Source organism: Camelus ferus, chromosome 3, assembly GCF_009834535.1.
Source record: "Camelus ferus isolate YT-003-E chromosome 3, BCGSAC_Cfer_1.0, whole genome shotgun sequence".
Lineage (NCBI taxonomy): Eukaryota > Metazoa > Chordata > Mammalia > Artiodactyla > Camelidae > Camelus > Camelus ferus.
In genome coordinates, this window is record NC_045698.1 from 89777157 (window position 1) to 89800080 (window position 22924).

The 22924-nt window shown below is 34.8% G+C and overlaps 1 protein-coding gene and 1 non-coding gene across 4 annotated transcripts in view; one reads left to right on the plus strand and one right to left on the minus strand.

Annotated features, from left to right (window-relative positions):
- ADAMTS19 (ADAM metallopeptidase with thrombospondin type 1 motif 19) overlaps positions 1–22924 on the plus strand; it is a 241151-nt gene that overhangs the window by 99964 nt on the left and 118263 nt on the right. For all 3 annotated transcript variants that reach the window (XR_004318692.1, XR_004318691.1, XM_032476644.1), the window contains exons 9-10: positions 20217–20357; positions 21977–22127. Coding sequence is in view for 1 of the 3 variants with exons in the window: in XM_032476644.1 (XP_032332535.1) it covers positions 20217–20357; positions 21977–22127 (292 nt within the window). In the remaining 2 variants the exon portion in view is untranslated. The remainder of the gene's footprint in view (positions 1–20216; positions 20358–21976; positions 22128–22924) is intronic.
- On the minus strand, positions 20697–20768 carry TRNAV-AAC. The gene has a single exon. It is a non-coding gene; the product is annotated as a tRNA-Val (tRNA).

Genomic DNA, 22924 nt, shown 5'->3' on the forward strand with positions numbered 1-22924 from the left:
CATAAGAAATAGGCACATGTTTACAGGAATTGTGCTATAGCAGAAATGGCATGGGCTAGGGACTCAGACTTCATTCGGACTGTTGGCTTCCCTGCGTGCTAGCAGTATCAGCAGTACAGATGAAAAGTATTTTAACTGAACTCAGATTTATTGGGGTCCTACTCAGGGAAGTGATCTTTATGGAGGCCTCTTTGGTCAAGGACATATTTAGCTTGGCTGGCAGCGTTTAAAAAGTTGAATCAGTTGCCAACATTGAAAAGTATAAATTTGACATAAAAATTCAGATTTCCAGCCCTGGCAGCATTTGGCACACAGTCCCATACAGCAGCCATTCCTTGGAGCCGAGCAGTGACTGCACCCCTTACATGGGGCCCGTCTTCTCAGCTCATCACAGGTGGCAGCACTCTTGTCTCCTTCACCTGGCTCATTTCCTTTTCATTATATTCCTGAACCCTGGAGACCGTTGAGTAAACTTGAGTTGGCAGTAGAATTTGATGGGTGTCAGAATGCTTAAACAAAAATTTATATAAGATGTAACTGTTTGTTGGGAAAAAATTTTTTATTCAAGTAAGCTGAAGTATAGGAAAATGACCGAATCATAATTATCCAGCCCTGTGAATTACCAAAAATTGAATATACCCCTATACTCATAACCTAATTCAAGAGAAAGGACATTATCAACAGTGATTGATTTTTGATGTTGCTGTTTTTAAATGTATACACGCATTTTTGTTTTATCCTCTGCAAGCTTTTGATAGTCATTAAAATGCTCTAGAATACAAAGAATTTGTTATTCAAAAAAGAAATTAAAAAAAGATTTACAATTTAAAATCATCATCCTGTAGGGAAAGAATGCAATGCAATAATCTCATTCAATGTTTCGCACCACAACAGTAGGATTTAGATTCTTAATTCCAATACAGTTTTCATAATTTAAAGATATTTCAGTTTAATCATAATAGGAAAAACCACATGCATTATTTGAATGACAGAGGCTGAGAATAATGTTTAGAGGCAAGAAAAAGTTACTATTAAAACATCTTAAGACAGTAAGTGCAAATTGATCATAAATACAATTATTATCAATTTAAATGCAATTTTCTGAATAATTAAAATGTTCACCTTAGCCATGCCTTAACAGTTTGATATACAGATTATCTGAATACATCTTAATGAGACAGACAGTAAATAATTGTGTCAAGTACCCTGAAATGTAGAGGATTCACTTTGAAAAAAAAATTTACATTTTAAAAGCAGATATATATAATTTATTTCTTTAGTCTCTATTATATTGTAAGATGTAGGAAAAACACTAATTAAAGGAACCAACCACAATACAGTATGCTTTATTAACGTGCAAAGGCTTGGTCGAGAACTTACAACTACTCAAACAAAGCAGTAAATGATATAATTTAAGGAAAGGGCACTTCAGCTTTATGTAGTAGAAACATTGGTTTATGACCAGGAACTCGGGTTGGAATGGCTAAAATGGTAGTAAAATATTATTTTATTTGACTTTTATAGAGCTGTACCCAAATCAGTAGAGTTGTGCCAAAGGTATGTGTAATGCTTGATGGATTAATACCAGGATGTGTGATATATGTTGAACTACTTAGTTACTAAAAATTCTCCTTACCAGTAAGCAGTATTTGTCTCAAAAGTAGAGGCTAATATTTTCTTGATGCTAGAGAGTGGGAGACAATAGCAGCGAGAATAATCATGACTTTATAAAGAAAAAACAGACAACAAGGAGTTCATCTATATAAATTACATCAGCAGCAGCCAGTGGAAGATGTAAAGCACAGTGAAACAGAAATACAGGAAGAGAAAATAAAAAACAGTGTTCACATACACATAGCCTCCCCAATAGGGAGAGTTTTCATAGATGTTAGATAATTATATGTATGGATCCTGTGTACACACACACTCTCCAATAGAGCTTTTAGAGGTATGATTAAGATTCATCTGCTTAAGTGAAACTGTTCATTCTTTTTTTTTCTTTTTGGATTTTTTTTTTCTTTTTGAGGGTCATGATTTCTTCCAATATATTTCCTGTAGGCAGAAAGTGGATCACATAATTCTTCAACCCACAATTTAAGAATGGCAGAATGATCCCATTTAAACTTGTCAGTTCAAGAATTGGTTTGTAATCACATATAAAATGTTTCTAAACTGATTTAAGTGTCTGTATGTTTGTTGCCTTGAATTCGATTTCTAGAAATCCCGAGAGCAACTCTATAAATAGCTGGAAAAGTCAATGTGCTTCAGCAAGTAATAAAACTGACTCTTGGAGGGGTGAGAATTTGAGTAATTGAAGTGAACAAAAAAAATCCTTCTTTTACTATTGCAAAGGAATCTTAAATAATGTCTGCAAAAATGTATTAATTTTTCCTTTGAGTAATTACCAATTAAAACTCATATATAACTATACACAAAAGTGTAATTTAGAATCCATAGCAAGAAAGAGGATATAACTGATTTATAATGATGTTTTATGATTCCTTTTCCAAAATTATTTTCCTTTCTAAACAGTAGGTCTAGGGAGTGATTATTTTTTTTGTAACCCAAAGTCCCAATGATAGAATGTTTTTATTGGTATTTAATATTTTACACTCATGAAATGCAAATAGGACTTTAATTTACTGTAATGAAGCCTAAAATTTTTATTTTTATAAATAAAACACCTTAGGAAATTGTTCATAACTTTGGCAGAGTTCATTGAATATATATGGATTCACATATTTGCTATATTTTATATATTTTATATGATCTTTATGAACAGAAACTTCTTAAAGTGAGAGATTTTACTTTGATTTCAAGCTGTAATTTATTATTCATCTGTTAATTGTGGTTAGATGACTGTGTGTGGGGAAAGAATCCCCAGCCATTGTCAGGTTCAGTGATCTACTTTAAGGACCCATTAAGCTCCACAAAGCTGTTTTACTCATTATGATAGTTTATTACAGTGAAAGAATATAGATTAAAATCCGCAAAGGAAAAAGGCACATAGGGCAGGTCCAGGAGACACCAGGCACAAGCTTCCATTTGTCCTCTTCCAGTAAAGTTGAGAAGACAGTGCTTAATTCTCTAAACAGCAGTGTGTGAGAATATGCACATAGCATTGCCATCCAGAGAACCTCACCTTAGCCTTGGTATCCAGGGTTTTTAGTGGAAATTGGTTGTGGAGGCATGGTTGATCACCCACAAGGCAGACCTTTAGTCTCCAGCTCCTCCAGAAGTCAGTCTGTCCCAATTACCCCACCACAAATCACATTGTTTTTATTAACTACTGGACATGTCCCAGGACCCCCAAGTGAACAAAGATACTTTTATCAGACAGGTTATTTCAAGGCCTTAGAGGTTACCTCCCAAGAGCCAGGCAAAGGCCAGACCTTTCTTTAGAATGTGCAGGTTTGTGACCACCCATACTTGTGGAACTAACACTACTGCACAATCATACATTATTTTTAAAGTTTTAGAATATCATATTAGGTTGCTAATATAAATTAAAATGTGTTCTTCTATTATCAGACATTGCATTAAACACTGTTTATTCCTATGTAATCCAATCTCACAAAAATCTTGAGCTATGTATTGTTTTTACTGTCCTTTTACAGATGAGGAAACTGAAGCTAGTAGAGATTAATTTTTCAGGAGTTCTTTTGGTATTAAAGACATTCTTTATTGATTAAATATATTGTTAATATTTTCCTAGTTCTCTTAGTTAATTTAATCCTATTTTTTTAAGTTTTTGAGCTGCAGACTGTTTTTTTTAGTAGTCACGTCTCATATTTTCTTCTATTATTTCTTCTATAGTTTTTTTTTGTAATTGAAAGTGCTTCCTCATTGTACAGTTAAGGAAATAAATTTTTGTCTAGTTGTTTTCTGTTTATTCCCCTTCCCATATCTCTCTCCTCTGTTTCTTGCCATTTAACACAAGCAGGTCATCTAAAATCTACTTTAGTGTATGTAGTAAAATTATCTCCATCGAATCTGATTTTCTCATTAACTGCTCAATAAATGATCTTGTATTGAAACTGTGGTCTCTGATGAGATAAGAAGCTATGCCAGAATATAGCACATTGTTCGTTCCATTGAAAAAGTCTCGAAGTAAAAAAGTCAGCTGAACTGAACTGCATGTTTAGTGATGTAGCTGACATTCCAGTTTGGCCACTTATCTAGATACACGTCTGTCACCTGTAGCAGCTGGTGCACAGACCACACTTTGAGTAGCTCTGCTACTTAAGAATTATTCACTCTAAGTCAGTATTGCATAGCAAGTCACGTTTGTTTGCTCGAGAGGAATCTTTTTATTTTCAGCCTGAAAGGTATTTATTTGAATTGTTTATCTCTGTCCTCATATTATTTGTAAGGTACTTTTAGACATAAATTCTGTGATGCAACCCATTGCAAATAACAGAAATTGTTCTTTTGTACAAATATTTAGTGGTATTTTAGGCTGTTTTATTATGTAAGTGTGTGTATATTGATAAAATTTAGGTAACAAAATATATAAATATACACCATATATGTACCATATATATATATTATGTTCTTTTTTCTTTAGAGCCACATATAATTCAGTCCTCTTTGTAAATTCCAACCAAAAGTAAAATGACCCCTTTAATATCGGGTAAGCTTTTACTAAAATTTAGCCCTAGGTCTTAGATATTATAAAATATATTAATTATCAGGGAAATAATAATTTTAAAGATAATTATTAGTAACATAATCCTCTGAGTATTTTTCTGACCTTGCTAAATCTAGAGATTTATTGGATAGCACAACTTTATGCTAGCTTAGTACATTGGGACCAAAGACTTCTTCTCTCACCTGCAACAGGAAGGCAGAAATATCAGCTTTATTTTAGAGATGATGATTGCCAGAGCTCACACAGCTAGTAAATGCCTGAGTGATGTTCAAAGTCAAGCATGTCCAAAATCAAAGCCCATGTTGTTAATTACTGTGCTATGCCGGTAATGCTGAAAGGTACTTCTAATGAACTTAGCTTGCTTCTGAGCTGGCTCTGTAGTATCTTCCCCCAACCTTACCTCTTCACTTCTGCTTCACACTGGGCTCCCTCTCATTCTCAGCCTTGCAGCCACCGCTAGAGTTTTTACAGTGTGTCCGACGCACCTTGGCTCTTGGCACCGCAGAATATCAGCGCATGCCACTCCCTCTGCCTAGAATACTCCTACTTCCCATCTTTGAGTAATTATTTCCTGCCGATCATGATTCATGTATCTCATCAGCAGTCATTTCCCATAGGATGAGTTCTGTGTAGGTCAGTCTATTAAACAGATAATGGCACCATCACTTTATAAATGTACATTCATTCGTCTGTTCATAGGCTTTCCGCTCCAAGAGGTAAGGAATCATGCTTATTTTTTTTTATTATCATGAGATTCCTAATCCACCTGCTAGGGCTCAGTACATATTTGGTATTCCATAAATACATATTCAATAAGTGAATGCTTTAATATAGTAATTATCTTAGTAAAAAATTCTTATGCATAGAATGTCAGTGAAAATTTATTGTAGGAAAGATGCTGTAGGTACACTCAAATATTTTGGAGTGTTTTTAGATATTGTATGAAAAAGTTAATAGATAAAGTTTTATAAAAAAAAATATGTATTTTTAAATACACCCAAGCCCACTTGGAGTGAGACTTTATTCCGGTGTGCACACACAGAAATGATTCTCAGCACCCTAGATGTGCTCCTTCCTGAGGTCTTCCTGTCACAGTTATATGGAGCTCCATCCTTCCAGCTGCTCAGCCAAAACCCATGAAACTATCCTTGAGTCCTCTCTCACTCCACATTCTGTTCATCAGCTGTTGACGCCACCTTCATAATATATCCAGAATCTGATGCCCTCTCACTAATTCTTCTGCCACCACTCCAGGCCAAGCCAGTATCATCTCTCATCTGGGTTCCTACAGTGACCCCCTAAACGATCTTTATTTTTCAGTCCTTGCCTCTCACAGCCTGTTTTTAATTTAGAGCCAGAGAATCTTTTTTTTTTTTTTTTTAAAAAGCACATTGCCTGATTGCTTTGCTCAGAATCTTCCAATAGCTTCCTGTCTCACTGGAACCCCAGCCCTAACAGTGGCCCCACAAGGCCCTACACATTTTAGCCTCTTTCCCTCTCAGCCTGCCAGTCCCCTCCTCACTCTAGCCATCAGCCTCTTTTCTGTGACTTAAACACATGAAGCAAACATCTCCTTCAACCCCTTTGCCTTCTGCTTTTCCTTCTGCCTGCAGTGTTCTTCTCCAGAACAGTCACGTGGCTGTCTCCATTTTCTTCTTTAGGTCTCTGCTCAGATACCACCTTCTTGGTGAGGCCTTTCTGGTAACATTTCTTAAAAATGTATGTATAACCACAGTTATCCTCCTCTGCCTACTTTGTCCTCCTAAAATTTACCCAATTCCATCTATCTACTTGTCTGTCTGTTAGTCTGTCTGTATGTACATGATGAATTCTAGAGTCCTTAATTCACCATTGTATTTGCAACCTCTAGAACAGTGGTGCTTGCATAATTGGCACATGGTATGCACTCAAAATGTACTTACTCAATAAAGATAACTTTATTACTGAAAGTGTGGAATATATAACCTCTGTGATATGTAGAACAGCAGAAATGAATAAAATATTCTGCTTGAGGAAATTGTCTTATTTAAGTAATAAGTTGGCGTTTATTTTCACATTAAAAATTTACATTAGGATTAACTTTAGGATTTGGATTGATAGAAGTTGTAAAGATATTGAAATCTCCCATCCTCATTTTAAATGCTCAGAAATTCCAAAAAGAGATTTTTTTAAAAAATAAATGATCAAGCTAAAGAGCAAGAGAAAGGGAAGTTTTCACATAGTAAAGATAGGACTCTATCAATATCAAAGAGATGGAATTTTTCACTCACAGGAGGCTAAGTCTTAATGTTGGATAGAGGAGCTGATGGAAGAGAAAAGATTTGAATAACTAAAAAAATTGATCTACTGGGCAGGCATAAAACCTACAGCCAATTAATAAAGAATACCTACTCCTTAAAAACATACTGGATAGTTAAAAAGAATGACCATATATTGTTTTATCCTATAAGTCTAAACAAATTTTTAAAAATGAATATACAGATGAATTTTTCTGATCATAATACAATTAAGCAACCAATAACAAAAAGAAAACTCATAAATACATACATTTACAAATTTACAAGCATGTTCTTGAAAAACTCACAGATCAAAGAAGAAATCTTTAGAGAAATCAGAATATTCTCAGGTTTGAACAGTAGCAGATATACTATTTAGAGAGTATAGTATGCACATGTGCAGATAAAGCAGCACATAGAAGAAAATGGGTAGCTTTATATACACATAAAAATATTTTGAAATTAATGACCTAAGTTTTCAAATTAAAATGTTAGAAAAATAACAACAAAGTGAAAAAAAAAAAAGAAGAAAAATCATGAAGAGCAGGAACTAATAAAAGAGAAAAATGCAGTAAACGTGAACAACAGTGCCAAAACTGAGTCAATGAAAATGCGAGTAAAATTGGTAAAAAATAGGATTGAGCAAGAATAAAAGGCACAACTCAACAGTATTAGAAATGAGAAGAGGAAATATAACACAGATACCAAAGATATTAAAAAGATACTAAGAAAATACACTGAATACTTTCATTACAAAAAGTTACAAACAGATGGAATGGGAAAATCCTAAGAAAATGTAATGAAAGTACATAAAGATCTATAACCATTTAGAGAAATTGAATCAGCACTTCAGAATCTTTCTGAAGAAAACACCAGTTCAGACATAGCAGTAGGTTCAAGGAATAAATAATGCTAATATTAGTCTGAATTTTCTAGAATGAAAGAACAGCCTCAAACTCAGTATTTGAAGCTAGTATTATGTAGCATAAAAATCAATAAAAGACATTTGTGAAGAAGGAAAATTAGTCTCTTCCTATCTGAGAAGAATGCAAAAAGGGCAAAGAAACATTTTCAAAATAAAGCAGCACTATGCAAATAAATGAAGTTAATACAAGGGAATAAAGTTGGCTTTATCTCAGTATAGCAAAGGTCATTTACCATTTTAAAATCTTAGTTCCCACATTAACAGATTAATTAACAGATTCTATTAATTAGCAGAAAACCTATACTATCAGTAGATGCAGAAAAATCCAATAAAATAAAAATTTACTCATGTATGTTTACTGAAATGAATGGGAAACATTATTTTTAATGGTGAAATATTAGAAACATTCTCTACAAAAGTAAGTAAATCATAGTTGTCAGTATATCTGCTTCCATGTGTGTACTGGGGTACAAAAAGTAACAGCATGGGAGAAAAATAAATAAAATGTATAGGGATGAGAATGGAAGAAAGAAATCCATTTTAATTTGCAAATGATGTGATTACCTACATAGAAACATGATATAATGCAAAAGTAAAGTACATGGAATTAATTGATGAGTTTAGTAAGTTTATTGGCTGTAAGATACATATGAAAAGCTGTCAACACAAAAATACGAAATATCATTTAAAAAGAGGGTACTATTTACTGTAGCAATAGAACACACAAAGTACTTAGTAATGAATCCCGTAAAAGATAGAAAACTATACACCGCTGTTAAAATTCATTAAATTAAACCTGTATCAAATGAAAATATACTATGTTTGTGGATAAATGTAATATCTTGCAGATGTCAGTTCTGCTGTAAATGATTTAGAGGTTTATGGAAATTCCAGTAAATATACTTTTATGTAAGTTGGTAAATATTTCCAAAATTTATATGGAAGTGCAAATAGCCAAAACAGTCTTGGGGGAAGCAGTGAAGCTGGAGGCAAAGGTAGAAGAAGATGAGGAGGAGAATAATGTGGGAATCTTTCCCAAAGAGAAATCAAGACCTGCCGTGAGACTTTAGTAGCTAAGATACTGCCAGTCATGCGTGTGTCGATAGCCAGACCGATACAGTGAAATAGAGTCATAACAGCTCCACGCCATACGTGAGAGCCTGATGTCTGACCAAGCTGTCATTGCAGATCAGTAGAGAAGGTTGACTTTTCTGCAAAATGTGATGGTACATTTGATTTCTGACAAGTATGCAAATAAAATTGAACACTTTCTTTAGATTGTTCCTAAAAATCAACTCCGGGTAAAATAAAGACTGATATATCACAGATGAAAGAGAAAGTATAGGAGATGCTCTTTAGGACTTCAGGATTGGAATGATTTCTACAGCAGCACGCATTTTGTGTGTGCCTTCTTTTTGAAGTGGAGGCATGAGATCTGATAGGGAAGTTGGACGTGGATCTTAGAATTAGCCTTTAAGTTTGCTGTTTGTGTGATAATTTCCCTTAATACCTAAGTTATTTAGATTCAGACATACACACATATAGTATGTGTAAACATATGTATTACATACATTGGTTTTTGTGAAAATATTTAATAACTTTAAATATAAAACTAGAAAGAAGGGGCAAAATGAGCATCAGTTGTATAAATGGAAAACTTGAGACAATTTGCTAAAAAAAATCTGTCAGCACAATAAGAGAATTTTATTGGCCTGTTGCAAAACTACGTATAAAATGTTTGCTTTCCAATACATGAATAACAGACACTTGCAAACTATAAACAAAGAAAAAAATTCCACTTATATTGAAGATAGTAAAAAGTAAAATAAAAATAAAAAAGATAAAATACGTAGGCATATACTTCCAAAGGAATGTAGAAGACTTATAAAAAGAAGAATTTATAACCACATAGAGAGTCATAAAAGTGGTTTAAATAAATGGAAAGACATTTCCTGGATTGGGATAGGAACAGTCCATCTTATAAAATGACAATTATCTATATATAAATTAATGTAATCTGCCCAAAAATGTCAACAGAATTTTTTATTAGACACCCTGATTATAGAGTCCATATGGAAAACCCAACATAAGAAATTTCTTGTTAAAAAAAGAAAAAAGTGGTGGTGAAGGACAGGGTTAGCTCTGTCAGATATTAATACATTTCGGAATAGATAAAGTAGTTTGTGCTGGTACTTAAATAAACAGACAAGTCAATGAAAGAGTTTTAAAAAATCCACTTATAATAGGAAAAGATGTGGAAATGTAGCATGTAATAAAAGCTGCACCTGCAATCAGTGGAAAGAAATGAATCATTCCATGAGAACAGTAACAGGAATTTGATTCTCTACCTTAAACATTACAGAACATTCCAGAATGTGTCTGTACATTGAGCTTTTTTTTGTTTTGTTGACTTCTTTTCTTTTTTTATTCTTTAACAGAGAATGTCTATGATTCTATGTATGAAATCTAGAAATATCTAAGGAGAAGCCACACAAAATTAGTGACTTGGATTTAAATATCAACATAAGGGAAAAAATACAATAGTCAGAAGATCAATCACAGTCAGTGCAAGTATTTGCTTCATGTATGACAAAGTAATATTTTCCTTAATAAAAAAGAGCTCTTAAAAATCAATTAGCAAAATGACCAAAGCCCCACTGGAAAAATGGCAAGGGATATATCCACATAGCTCATTGAGATGTACCCATGGCTTATGTGAAAAAAATCCTAGTGTCCTTAATACACGTTCAGACCACCACAATTCTTTCAGCTACCAGTCTGCACGGATGAATCCATATTCACTCCTGCTATTAAGGACCACATGCTTCCCTTGGCAAGAAAACTTTTCCTGCCCTCTTCCCTCATTTTCTCTCCTTCTTTCACATCATTTCTTCAGAGAATTACTTCATGGGTAGGTTAAATCTCTTAATGTGTGCTTTTAGAAGTTCTATATAGTATTCATTCTAATTTTTTCACAGTTGCAGGTTTACATCATTTGTCTAATTATTTGATGTCTATATCTCTAATTGGACTGTGCTTTTTGAGATCAGAGACTGTGTCTTGTCTTATTTTGTTTTTGTTGTTGCTATTCAACATTTTATCTCTAATATCCTTCGTTTTTGCCCAACAAATAGCTGGTAAATGATGTTCTGATGACAGTGTAAGTGAATGAAAAGTATTGGCCTATCTGGGGAGACAGATACCCTCACACGTTTTTGAGGAGTGGAAAGTGGTGTGCTGTTTTTGGAGGCCATGTAGCAATATTTGTACAAATTTAAATAGAGGACTGCTTGTGAATACAGTTTCAGCTTATTTTGCCAGCTTTAAGTATAGCACATTTTAAATTGTAATTTAATTTGTATTTGTTTTTCTTTGCTTACTAGAATGGTTGAGTGTCTTATCTTTTTCTGACTTGCTGAATTTATTCTCATTACTTTAAAAACATGTAGCCAATAAAAGTAATCGTAAGAACCCGAAAATGGTCACTGTTTTACGTTAATAAAATAGTCTTTATTTTTTTTTTGACCATTTAGTAGCTGATGGTTCAGTGCTTTCTTTTCTTAATTATAAAAACTACCCTCTTAAGATGTATTATATCCTTGAAGTAATACAAAGGACATAGGTTGTGGACAAAATTGTTTGTCCTGAAATCAGTAGATGAACAGTTTTGTAGTTTGACTTTAGCACATTTGTGATAATTGATACTTATCGTAGAGTGTCAAGAAAATAAAAAAGCTCTAGCAGACTCCTGTGTTTTTACAAGTTAAAAGAAACTGCACTGAACATACACAATTTAATTCCTGATTAAGAATCTCATATGATAATTAGATGGCCTACTTTATAGAGATGATGAGTGGGATAAAATTACATAAGTTAGAGGAAATTACTTACAAATGAGATCATTATAAAAACACAGAACTTTTTTTCCCTATGTTTTTGGGTTTTGTTTTCCTTTTTTGAACCGGGGGAAAAGACTAACAGATATTACTAAAACTTTGGCCCAGAGACATGGCTTTTCTACTTCAGTTCAGTTTCTTCTGAACTGAGAGGCCAATGAGGCAATAAATATGCAAAGTTAGCTCCTTGAAGGCAATAAATATATGGGGCACCTGCTTAAGTTTTAAGTATGGCCAGAGTACCAAGAATGCAGATGCCTTGTAACTAGTAAGCCTTTGAAATCAACAACATTTGCTCACATGCTCTGATGGAAATTGTGTTTGGATAGAACCAAGGATAGGGCCAGGTTATAAACCCACTTCTTCAGACACCTGTATTTCTATTTATTGGCATCAATATTGTCATCAGTTCTTCAGCTGAGACATCTGAAACATCTTTAACTCTTACCATTTAAGTTCTTCCCATAATCAATTTTCAAATTCTGTTCATTGTTCATCTGAAATAGTTATCCCATCTGTCCATTCCCTCTTCTGTGATTCCTCCAGGCTTGGACTCCTGCAGTACCCACCTCATTGGTCTTCTTGCCTTAGCACCTCATCTTTCCACTCTGTCTGCTACATTAGTCAGATGCAGCTTCCTGAATTGTAGCCCTGATCTTTATTGTCCTTTACCTCCTAATGAAGGGACTGCAAGTTCTGTAGCCTTAGATTCATTACTTTTTATAGAGTGGTCCCAATCCATCTTTCTAACCTTATAATCTACTATTTCTAGATTATCTACGATCTAGAGAATAGAAATAATTTTGTATTTTATGAATGCAAACAACCCATCATTTTCAAGCTTCGTATCTTTATTAATGCTTTTTTTTTAGGCTAACTCCCAGCCCTACCTTTTTCAGTTTTACTTATCCATTAGTGGCCAAGACAAATGTAATCCTTTTCGTGAAATTAGACACGAAAGTCCAACTGAAAATATATCTCCTTTTTTAATTCCCTTGCACTGTTTATTGACAGTCTCACTTGTCACTTAATTTCTAATATATACTGATTTATACTGATATTACACACACATGTACAACATACACACACACTCTCTACTAGACAACAACCTCTATAAAAATAGGATTACCATCTAATACATTTTTTCTCACACAGCACTAAATAGAGTGCATTGTGTTCATAGGCATGCAAACGTTTATTGTATGATTGAAGAAGTGTATGTTATATGAATATTCCTCTGTTGGACAATTACCTTGAGATCCAGAGCAGAAAGCATTTGAGTTCCAGAAGTAGGGAAAGAGGAATTCCTTCGGGTCAATGAATGCATTTGCCTTGTCTGAGTAAAAGAATATGGTTTTATGACTAAAAGTATAAATATGGTAACATATTTTTCCTTTCTGGTACATGATATTTTGATGCTTAAATAAGATAAACTATGTACAAATACAGTAGTTAAATTATGTATCAGTTTGATGATATGATGAGTTTACTTTGAAGCCTGGATCAGACCTGTTCAGCTATTCCATGCAAGTCCTGAAGTCATAGATTTCTAAGGGGCAATTCCAACAGTTTTAGCAATACTACCATTTAAAATTCTGCTAATTCACTAAGAAGCTGGCATATGCCCCAGGAGGCATCCTGTAAAGATAAATTTGGCTAATCTCTCTCATCTTGCCTGAGAATCCCTTTTGGAAGGAAATACAGTGTTTGCCTTTCCTTCTGCGTTGATGTCCCTCAGTGTATCTGTTACAAGAAAGAGAGGACATGTTCTGAAGGGAGAGTAGACAAACATTCAGTGAATAAGAAATGAAGAGAAAGGCAAAACATTATCTAGGACTGTTAGGATGGGAAACAGATAAAATAACAGATTCCTACAATAGACAAAAACAAATATACTCTTGTTTCTAGAAATCCATTGCTCTTTAAAATGTTCAAAATCAATTATTTTGTAATTAATGTTCATTGCCCCACTAAAATCGGTAATGGCTTCATTTCACAGTTTCCATAATGCACGCTTTAGAATTCCACACAGTGGAAGTCTTCCTCTAGCACATGTGCCTTCCTTAAGGTTAGAAACTCCTCAGTGGGCAGGTGAGAGAGAAGCGGATTAGAGCAGTGCAGACTTGGGCTTGAATTCTTGTCATGCCAGCTACTCGCTGAATGAACTCTGGGCCAGTCTGTCTGTACTACTTTTCTTCTTTCCTAAAATGTGGCTGAGTTTCCCTTCCTTTCAAGGCTCATTGGTAGATTGGTGATGCTCTAATCGCGTGGCGCGTGGGTCGACACGTAACACAGAGTAGAATAAAGAAGAGGAAGAATTTTGTGGTAGTAATATAATTATTTTTATGAATGCTTGATGTAAAAAGATTCTCAGCCATTCTTGGCCATGCATCTCTCTATTCATTTAAGGAGTGATTTTATATCCTTCAGAATTTTTACTGGACTGGCAAGAAGTGTACTTATTACAGTGATAGTTGTAGACCACTAGCCCGGTTTTTGTATTTGATACTTTATTTAGACGGTGATACCAGTTAGCATAAGTAGTTTGTCCAAGTTAATAATCATAATGGGACTTCAGCCAGTAGAGATGTGGCAACATTCCCGTACCAGATTCTCTCCAAATGTAGGTTTGGATGTCATAGCGAGTAGGTGGAGGAGGAGGGAAATCACCCAGCTAATGAATGGCCATGCGAGAACTGGCTTTCTGTGTATATTTCTCTAATGCATTTTGGCAAATGTATGGTCTAGAGTAATGCAAGCAACCTTCCTTGAGCAGATCATCTGTAGACCTTGCAGGCTTATGGCTTCTCTAAGTCAGTAAGAGGCCACATTAGTTTCAACTTTTCATCAAATTTATGGAATATTCAGTTGCTTCTATGATTCTATAGCTGTGGATAAATCTATAGATATTTGATATGGTATTGAACTGAATAATTCAATGAATTAAAAAGAAAATATGATAATTCTTACTCTCTTAAATTCTGGGTGGTGATAGTTTGTATATATTACTTGAAATTGACCAGAAATTGAAGATAGTCTTGATATCTTACATGCCATATATTTGAAGGCTACAAAAGTTAAGGATCATAAGAAATATGTGCTAGAATTTACTGAAGAGTTAAAGGTCCTAAAATTTGAGTTACATTTGTAAATACACGTAAGCTGGGAAAGCATTCTGATAGAAATGGACTGTACAAAAATTTAGTCTGGAATTAACTGTTCCTGTGGAAATGAGATTGAAATCAGTCTGCTGATCCTCTGAAAAACAGGATAAAAATGTTTGGATCTTATCCTATAGCTCACTGATTCTCAGAATTTTAAGTGAGTAAGAATCATCTAGAAAATGTGTTAAACTGCTGCTTCTTAAGCCTTATGTATAAATATTCTCTTTTAATTGGTTGGGGTTGAGCCCAGGAATCTGCATTTTAACTAGCCTTCTGATTCTGATGTTCACGATTCATTATTTGCATTTTCAATGTCATTGCTTGCCATGGAAAATTGAAAGATTTTACCTAGGAAACTAGTTTTTGGATTAACGTTTTCATAAGGAATTAAAGTTAATTAAAGCACGGCATAATAAGGCAAAGAGTTAAGGGGCAGGAGGTCAGTCAGACAGAGGTTACAACAATCCGGAAGGGAGGAAACCAGCACTTATCTTGAGGTTGATGGATGAAGGGGTGGAGAAAGGTGGGTGGATGGGAGAGCTTCACGGAACACAGAAGTAACAGGATCCAGGCATCTTTTAGCTGCCTGAGGGCAAGCAACTGAGTCATCCAACCCCAGTAGATGATAAACTCCTTGAGAGTAAAAACCTGAACCTTTGTTATTTTTATGACCCTACTCAGTGCAGTACCCAGCAGTTAGTCTGGTCTAACAAGCCTTTGTTGAATTGCTAGATAAACCTGTCATATAACACAGCAAAATCAAAAGGAAGCTCTTTTAGCATCTCTGCTTTTTAACCTCTCATTTTTTACCTTGTTGCTGACTTACTTTCCGTTGCCTTTCGATTGCCAGTGAAAGTACATATTTGTTTTGTGCGGAGTGAAATGCTTTAAATAATTTAAAATATAAAAAGTAATGAAAATATCTCCTATTTCTTAATGTTGGGCTTTTTTCCACGAGTACACAGCAGTGAAGTTTCATCACATCAGATACAGCCACTGAATTGTATGAAATTAAGTGTCATTTCATGGAAGTCTAATCCACTTCCAGTTAGACATTGTGAATTTGTTTCTTTTTTAAAATTAACTTTTCTATATATTATATGGCTTTTAGTGGGAAATAAGATATGATGACAAAATATTTAATCCAGTCAGCGCAAAAAGTTTACTCTTTTAAAATATGACTGTTTACCAACGGATCCTTTCCAAATTATCCAAAAAATGTGAGCGAATTCATAAATGTTCTCTAACTCTTTAAACATCAAAAGGGACCATCTTCAAAATCCAAATGCTTCTCCAGCTTTCCGCAGGATATCACAAAACTTCCTGGCAGGAACTTTTAAACAAGTTGAGAAGTTTTATAAGATAAAAATATTTTCTCAGTTGACTTGACAACCATGTACAATGTTAGTGGAGAGTTTATTTGCACAAGGCTCTTTGTCAAAATGAATTTAAACTGAGATTATTAAACTGTAGCTCCATTGCACAGTATGAGGAGAGGTGTTGCTAATGTTTTACTTCGAGAATGTTTTCCATACAGTGTGTGCGACTTGGTTATGGGACTGTATTTGTGAAGGTGCATTTTTGCTAATGGAGAGGAAGCATTTTAAATTATTCAGAAAATAAATCTTAGACATAAATGGAGACTTTTCATCTATAGTTTTGTGATTTCAAGTTTTCTCTGTTTGCCTGGGTCTGAGTCATGGCTCTACCATTAAGCTCATCACTTTCCTTATCTGTAAAATAGAAGTCCTGATAATAGAAACGTTATGGGGATATTGTAAGGATTAAATGATATTATCTTTATAAATGATTAATGTGGTGACTGGCACAGATAAAGATTCACAATTAATTGTTTCATGTCAAATCTGTAAAATTAGGACTAAGCAGTGTCTCTTGATAGTTCCAGATGTGTGGTTAAAAAAGAAAAACCACCCTATCCCAATTTAATGATAATCTTTCTGTTACAAGTTAAATAGCTTTAGGAAAATTTAACTACTGATAAACAACATTTGAATCATCAGATCTCTCCATGGCTGTAGCTAATTTCTTACATGAGAATCAGGATCCCAAAAGGAAAATGATCATCTGGATAAGAAGTTGTAATCTTCCCAATTTGGAAAATCACATTACACTGCTTTGGGAAAATGTCCAAATTGCTAAATCTTGGAAGCAGTCCCTCTCCTTCTCTCAAATGGATACATTATTTAAAGAAGTTTTATTATTTCTGAAAAAGACCAGTTGCCTTTCAAAACTAATAGCATTTGTGTATGGTTCGAAAAACTGCACGTCCGCAAATGGAGGGGTTGGGTCCATTCCACAGGGCAGGTGGCTGTTGCTGGAACAGGGTCGCCCAGCGACGTGTGCTGCAGCAGAACCCCTTGTGGAGGTGAGACAGTGACGCAGTCGGGCTGCATCAGAACCATATTGTTAGTGCATGAAGGCATCTTTATCAGTCTGGAGGACTGTGCCCTATGTACAATTTCGTATTTTGATTTAACATCCAAACAAAGTAAATTCTTGCCGTTATCATTTACTTGGCTTTCCATAAGTTTCTGCTTTCACTAGAGTCAGCAGACACAGCAAATTGCCTTTAAGGATGGTTATCTCTTTGTGTTTTTGTTTTTTTTTTGTTTTTGACAAATTAGAGAGATAAGATAAAATTTCTCTGATTTACTGCCCCAGTTAGGGAGAAAAAAGTTATAGGTTCCTACTATTTTCCAGGCACTGTGCCAGGCATTTTACATTGTCCTCATGTAATTTTCACAACCAGTCAGGAAAGTGTATTTAACAAATGAAGAAACTGAGGCATGTTTATTTCTTTATTATTATTTAAATTGCCTCTGGTCACATGAATAAGGGGGAGATACACATTTCAAATCTTAACTCCTACGTCTTTCACTCTACCCCTCAGTAAGTGAACTGGCCCCTAGCTACTCTATATCATCTCTTACTTTTCCTCTTTATCTTTAAAGTAAGAAAAACATTTTTCTTTCTATTCTTTCTGTCAATCATTCTATGTATTGATACAGACCCTATGTAAGTACATTAATTAGATTAGGAAAGAGAAATACAGCTTACCATAGAGCTGAATTTTTCTAATACTAAAAGTGAAAAATGATATTCAAGAATGTATTTTTAGTTTTATTTAAACCATTATTTCCATAGTCTTCAAGTTAGCAAACATAATGAACTTTTAATTCATTACTCTTCTTCATAAATTAATTCCACCTATATCATTTTCTGCTTTCAAAAATATATTCCATTTAACAATTTTGATTCAGATTTTTAATTTATTTAACTGAAAATGTAGTTCAATAATCTTGAAAATTTTTATTTTTATATGAGGAAATGTGGGTAGTTGTGATTTCCTTCAGCAACTTCTAAAACAATTTTTATTAATGTTTTAAAATATAATATAGATATTCTTGTTATTCACAATTTTTTTATTACAAAAGAATACTTCAGTTATTATCTAGATCATTACACAATGAGAAAAGGGAGCATTGGACTCTCTTGCCATCATCTCAGACTTAACATGTACAAAACCAAACTTTCCCCTTTCTGCTTCATCAGTCTTCATTCTCTCACAAACAATTACTTTAATGGCTTCCTTATGAGGATTCACAGGAGATTGTATGAAATTTTTACTGAAATAGAAGTGATTCTACATGCTGACTTGGTTCAACATTTAAATATCATTTGTAGAGTATGATTCCAATATGCTAGGATCTTAGAGAGCTCCTAAATCCTAAAGAAACTGCAGAGATAACCGAAAGTAAAAACGAACGATACGATGTAGAAAACACTGTAGTAATGATGTTTACAGAATCCTGTGGTGGGAAAAAGAGATGGTACCCATAGGTGAGGTAGAATTTAGTGGAAGGAAACCTCCTGAAGGTAATCTACACTAACCTTAAATATTATGCAGAATTTATCCAGGGACAGACATTGTTAGATATGGCGGGGAGGGAGTAGAATTCATAGACATCGAATGTGTAATGGTGATTCTAGAGCCCGTCTCTTCAGTTCAAACATCACTACTTTCCACTTTCTTACTGTATGACCTTGGGAAAATGTCTTCTCATCAGTAAAAAGGGTATTATAATAGATGCTCCCTCATAGCCTTGTTTCATTCAAGCTTATAAACCCTTTTTTATGGTATATGACACATAGAAAATGACACATTGAAATTGCAAGGAATAAGAAACAACATAATGTTTGGGAAACTGCAAATCATTTGCTGTTGCTGAAAAGAAATGCAATAAATGGCTTGGAAGAAGACTAAGAAACTGTGTACCATGTTAAAGACCTGGAAATTGCTATATAGGTAATGGAAAAGCAGAGAAATGGCAGCCTAATTGTGTTTTAAATAGATCTCACTGGAGCAGGTTAGGAGGAGAAGGGAGAATGTTGCCAAAGAGAGGCACAGAACCCAGTCAGCCTACCATAGTAATTGTCAAGACCAAGTATTTCTTATCACCCTCTTTAATAGTAACAAAAGGAATTGAAGGGAGTTGAAAGAAATATTTAGAAAGTAGATTGGCAGGGCTTGCCCATAACAATTAGTAAATAAAATACCGTGGTTGATAATTTGATAGAGGAAGGAGTAAATGATGACCTGAAGATCCTTGATTTGGCAAACTGGATGGCTAGAAAAGGCACACAAAAAAGAGAACAAGAGAGAAAGAGAAGACAGGAGTACAGAGAGGTTTGACCTAGTGAATTTAATGTTCTTCTGGTGAGTTCAGTTGAAGGTAAGTCAAAGTTTGAGAACAGAGTTCCAACTTAAAGCCATAGATTCAGGATTCCATAGAAAAGATAAAGAAAAAGAAGCACGCAGGTTTCCCAGGGACACTTTGTGTTTTATGATGAGAAGACAGTCTAATGAAGCAAATGGGGAAAATAATAGTTTAAAGTGGTTTCAGATTTAATAGAAGAATGAATAAAGGATCTTCAGGCAGAGCAAAAATCTAGTGTGTTTAAAGAAAAACTCACTATTTCTATGTGTTTCCCGCATACCACTATGTGGAAAATGTGTCTGTAGATCATTTGGATGTATGTGAACTGAGCATGTTCTTTACTAGATTGATTGGGAAAATGCTTTTTTACTAAATAAAAATACTGATTTTTTTCTAGATCGTAAAATTTTAAAAATCAATCTGAAATCTAATTTTATTTTGACCTTTAAAACTAATTTCTCTCCCATCATTTTACATATTTAGCTGTTATTTAATGGCACTTATATCAACAGGTTAAAATATTTATCTGATATAATTTTTAAATTTTAATTATGTTCTGAACCAGCATGGGCATTAATCACGACAATGACCACCCGTCATGTGCTGATGGTCTTCATATCATGTCTGGTGAATGGATTAAAGGACAAAATCTTGGTGATGTTTCATGGTCCCGATGTAGCAAGGAAGACTTGGAAAGATTTCTCAGGTACTGAGGTCCCTTGCCATTGTCATGTCATCAACGTGTATGTGTGTGCCTGCTTCCTCTACCAGCCTGGGAAGGAGGCGATGGGGAGCAGAAAGGGCGCCGGGTGAGGAATCTAGGCGCTTGGTTCCAATCCTGGCTCTCTGCTGACTCACAGTGAGGACTGGGGCATGTTGTTTCACCCCCATGCTTCTTAGTTCCCACATTTTCAAATAAGAGGATTGGCAAGATGATTTGTAAGGTTGAAAATTATATAATGATTAAAAAAAAGATCTGTCATAGTATTTAATTGCCTCTTTTTTTTTTAATGGGGGAGGTAATTAGGTTTATTTATATGTTTAGTGGAGGTACTGGGGATTGAACCCAGGACCTCGTGCATGTTAGGCATGTGCTCTACCACGGAGCTATACCTTCCAGCTTCCTCTTTAAAATTTCACAGTGGAAATATTCTCATTGCTCATGGCTCAGCCCATGGGTTGTTATCTCAAAGAACCTCTTTAACAAAAACTCCACCTTTCCACTGTGGTAGTTCTAAACTCTGAATCTTTTTTCATTATTACATATTTTTCACCATTATAATCGTCCTTTATTCTCCTCTTTTGCACCTTCAATGGTGGTAACACTTAGCTTCTGCCTGGTTGGGAAAAGAATATTACTGTTCTAATTTTCATTTTAAAGCTCTTGTTCTGTATTCCTTCAGTAATGGAAGGGGCAGCTGAAATAGTACCAGGAGGTGATATGTGAGGTACTAGTCAGTCACTGAGAGAGGGAGGCTTAAAGTATCCAAAAGAATAAGTAAGAAATTTAGGAACACCCAGCTAGCTAAATTCACTACACAGGCCAACTTTATGTATTTTTCCAGACCATTTAAATTGGCAAGCTAATTTTTTATGTTGAATGAGTATTGAAATTTACTAAAATATATTACCTGTCACATCACTATAACCATGCAGAAATGTGTGCAGTCTCGTCTGGGCATGAGCTTCGTCATGACAGTATAGAGAACAGTGCTCAGAGCGTGCAGTGTTTTGAACCCACCGTCTCACTGCAGCAGTAGCCCCTCAGTCGGCCCTGATGCGTGTGTGCTTTTGTCTAGCTGCCTTCTTGTGAATCAGAACTATGATAAAATTAAATGTTACCTCGTAAATGGAAGTTGCAGTACCATCTCAAGTACAAAAATATTTATGCTATTAATAGTCACTTGACAATGCTTTCCATACATTCTTTTAAAAATCCCTGAAAATAGTAGATTTCTCACCTTTATACATTACTTTTGGGCAAGTTACTCTCTGAGTCTGAGCTGCCTCATCTTATAAATGTGTAAAATAATACCCATCGCACAGTGTCAGTGTAGATTAGCTGAGTTACTCCATATGAAAGACCTTTATAAACTAAAATGTTCTGGTAACTTGACCAATTTTAATTGTTATTGGGATTATTTTAATAATTATAAATAAATGATTCTCCTGTATGGGATAATGGCTATAAGCATTCAATAGTAGCTATGAATATGTAAGAACATATTTTTAGTAGTATCAGAATATTTCCTGTTCCTGTGTTAACTGATTCTAACAGCTTTTTGCATTAAATCCAAAATTTTACACGTATCTGCATGTTGCCAGGTCAAAGGCCAGTAACTGCTTGCTACAGACAAACCCCCAGAGTGTCAATTCCGTGATGGTTCCCTCCAAGTTGCCAGAGATGACGTACACGGCTGACGAACAGTGTCAGATTCTCTTTGGGCCTTTGGCTTCCTTTTGTCAAGAGATGCAGGTAAGAGTTGAATCCAGGTGGGATTTTCTGAATGTATGTTCACACTCATTATTTAGAAGTACTGACTGGAGGCAAAGAAGATGACTTCATGTTAGAGTTTGTGGCTCCAGAGCACCCCAGGTGCTCTGTTGGAAAGAAGGATTGTCTAAGAAAAGGCTTCTGCATTTCTCCCCTGACATTTTGAAAATGATAGAAATAGGTGTCAGGGAGGAATGAGCTAAGAATTTCTACTTGGAAAACGGCACTGAATTCAGGGAAGTCTTTGCATTATGCCAGTTCAATGCTTTTATTTTAAATCTCTTACTGTTTTACTTGATGGGTAACTGGGTGAAATGTAATAATAAAAAAAAAAACATATAAATGTGTAATTTTGGAGAAAGGATTATATCTTTTAATCCTGGCAATAAAATGTTGAAAATATACTCTATAAGAATCAAAATTCGAGAGTACGTTTCTTAACAATTAAACCAGAGGGAAAGGGTAAATGGCTGGTGGGGAACAAAGCAGTGTCTGTATATTGTATTCAAACTGTCACTAGTTACTGAGGCCAGTTGTCCCATTCTAGAAAACTCTGAACTCTGAACAACTGAGCAAAATGACCTTAATTGATGTAAGAATTTTAGCTATACTTACACTTCCTTTTTTCTTTTCTCTTCTCCTCCTGCAGCTCAGCCCCTAGCTGCTCATTTTTTCCTACCTTTTTCCAGCATCCATACTCGCCCACCCTTTGTATTTCAGGATAAACCGATAGGCATCTTAGACTGAATTGTTAGCTGTGTTTCACTGTACCTAATTTT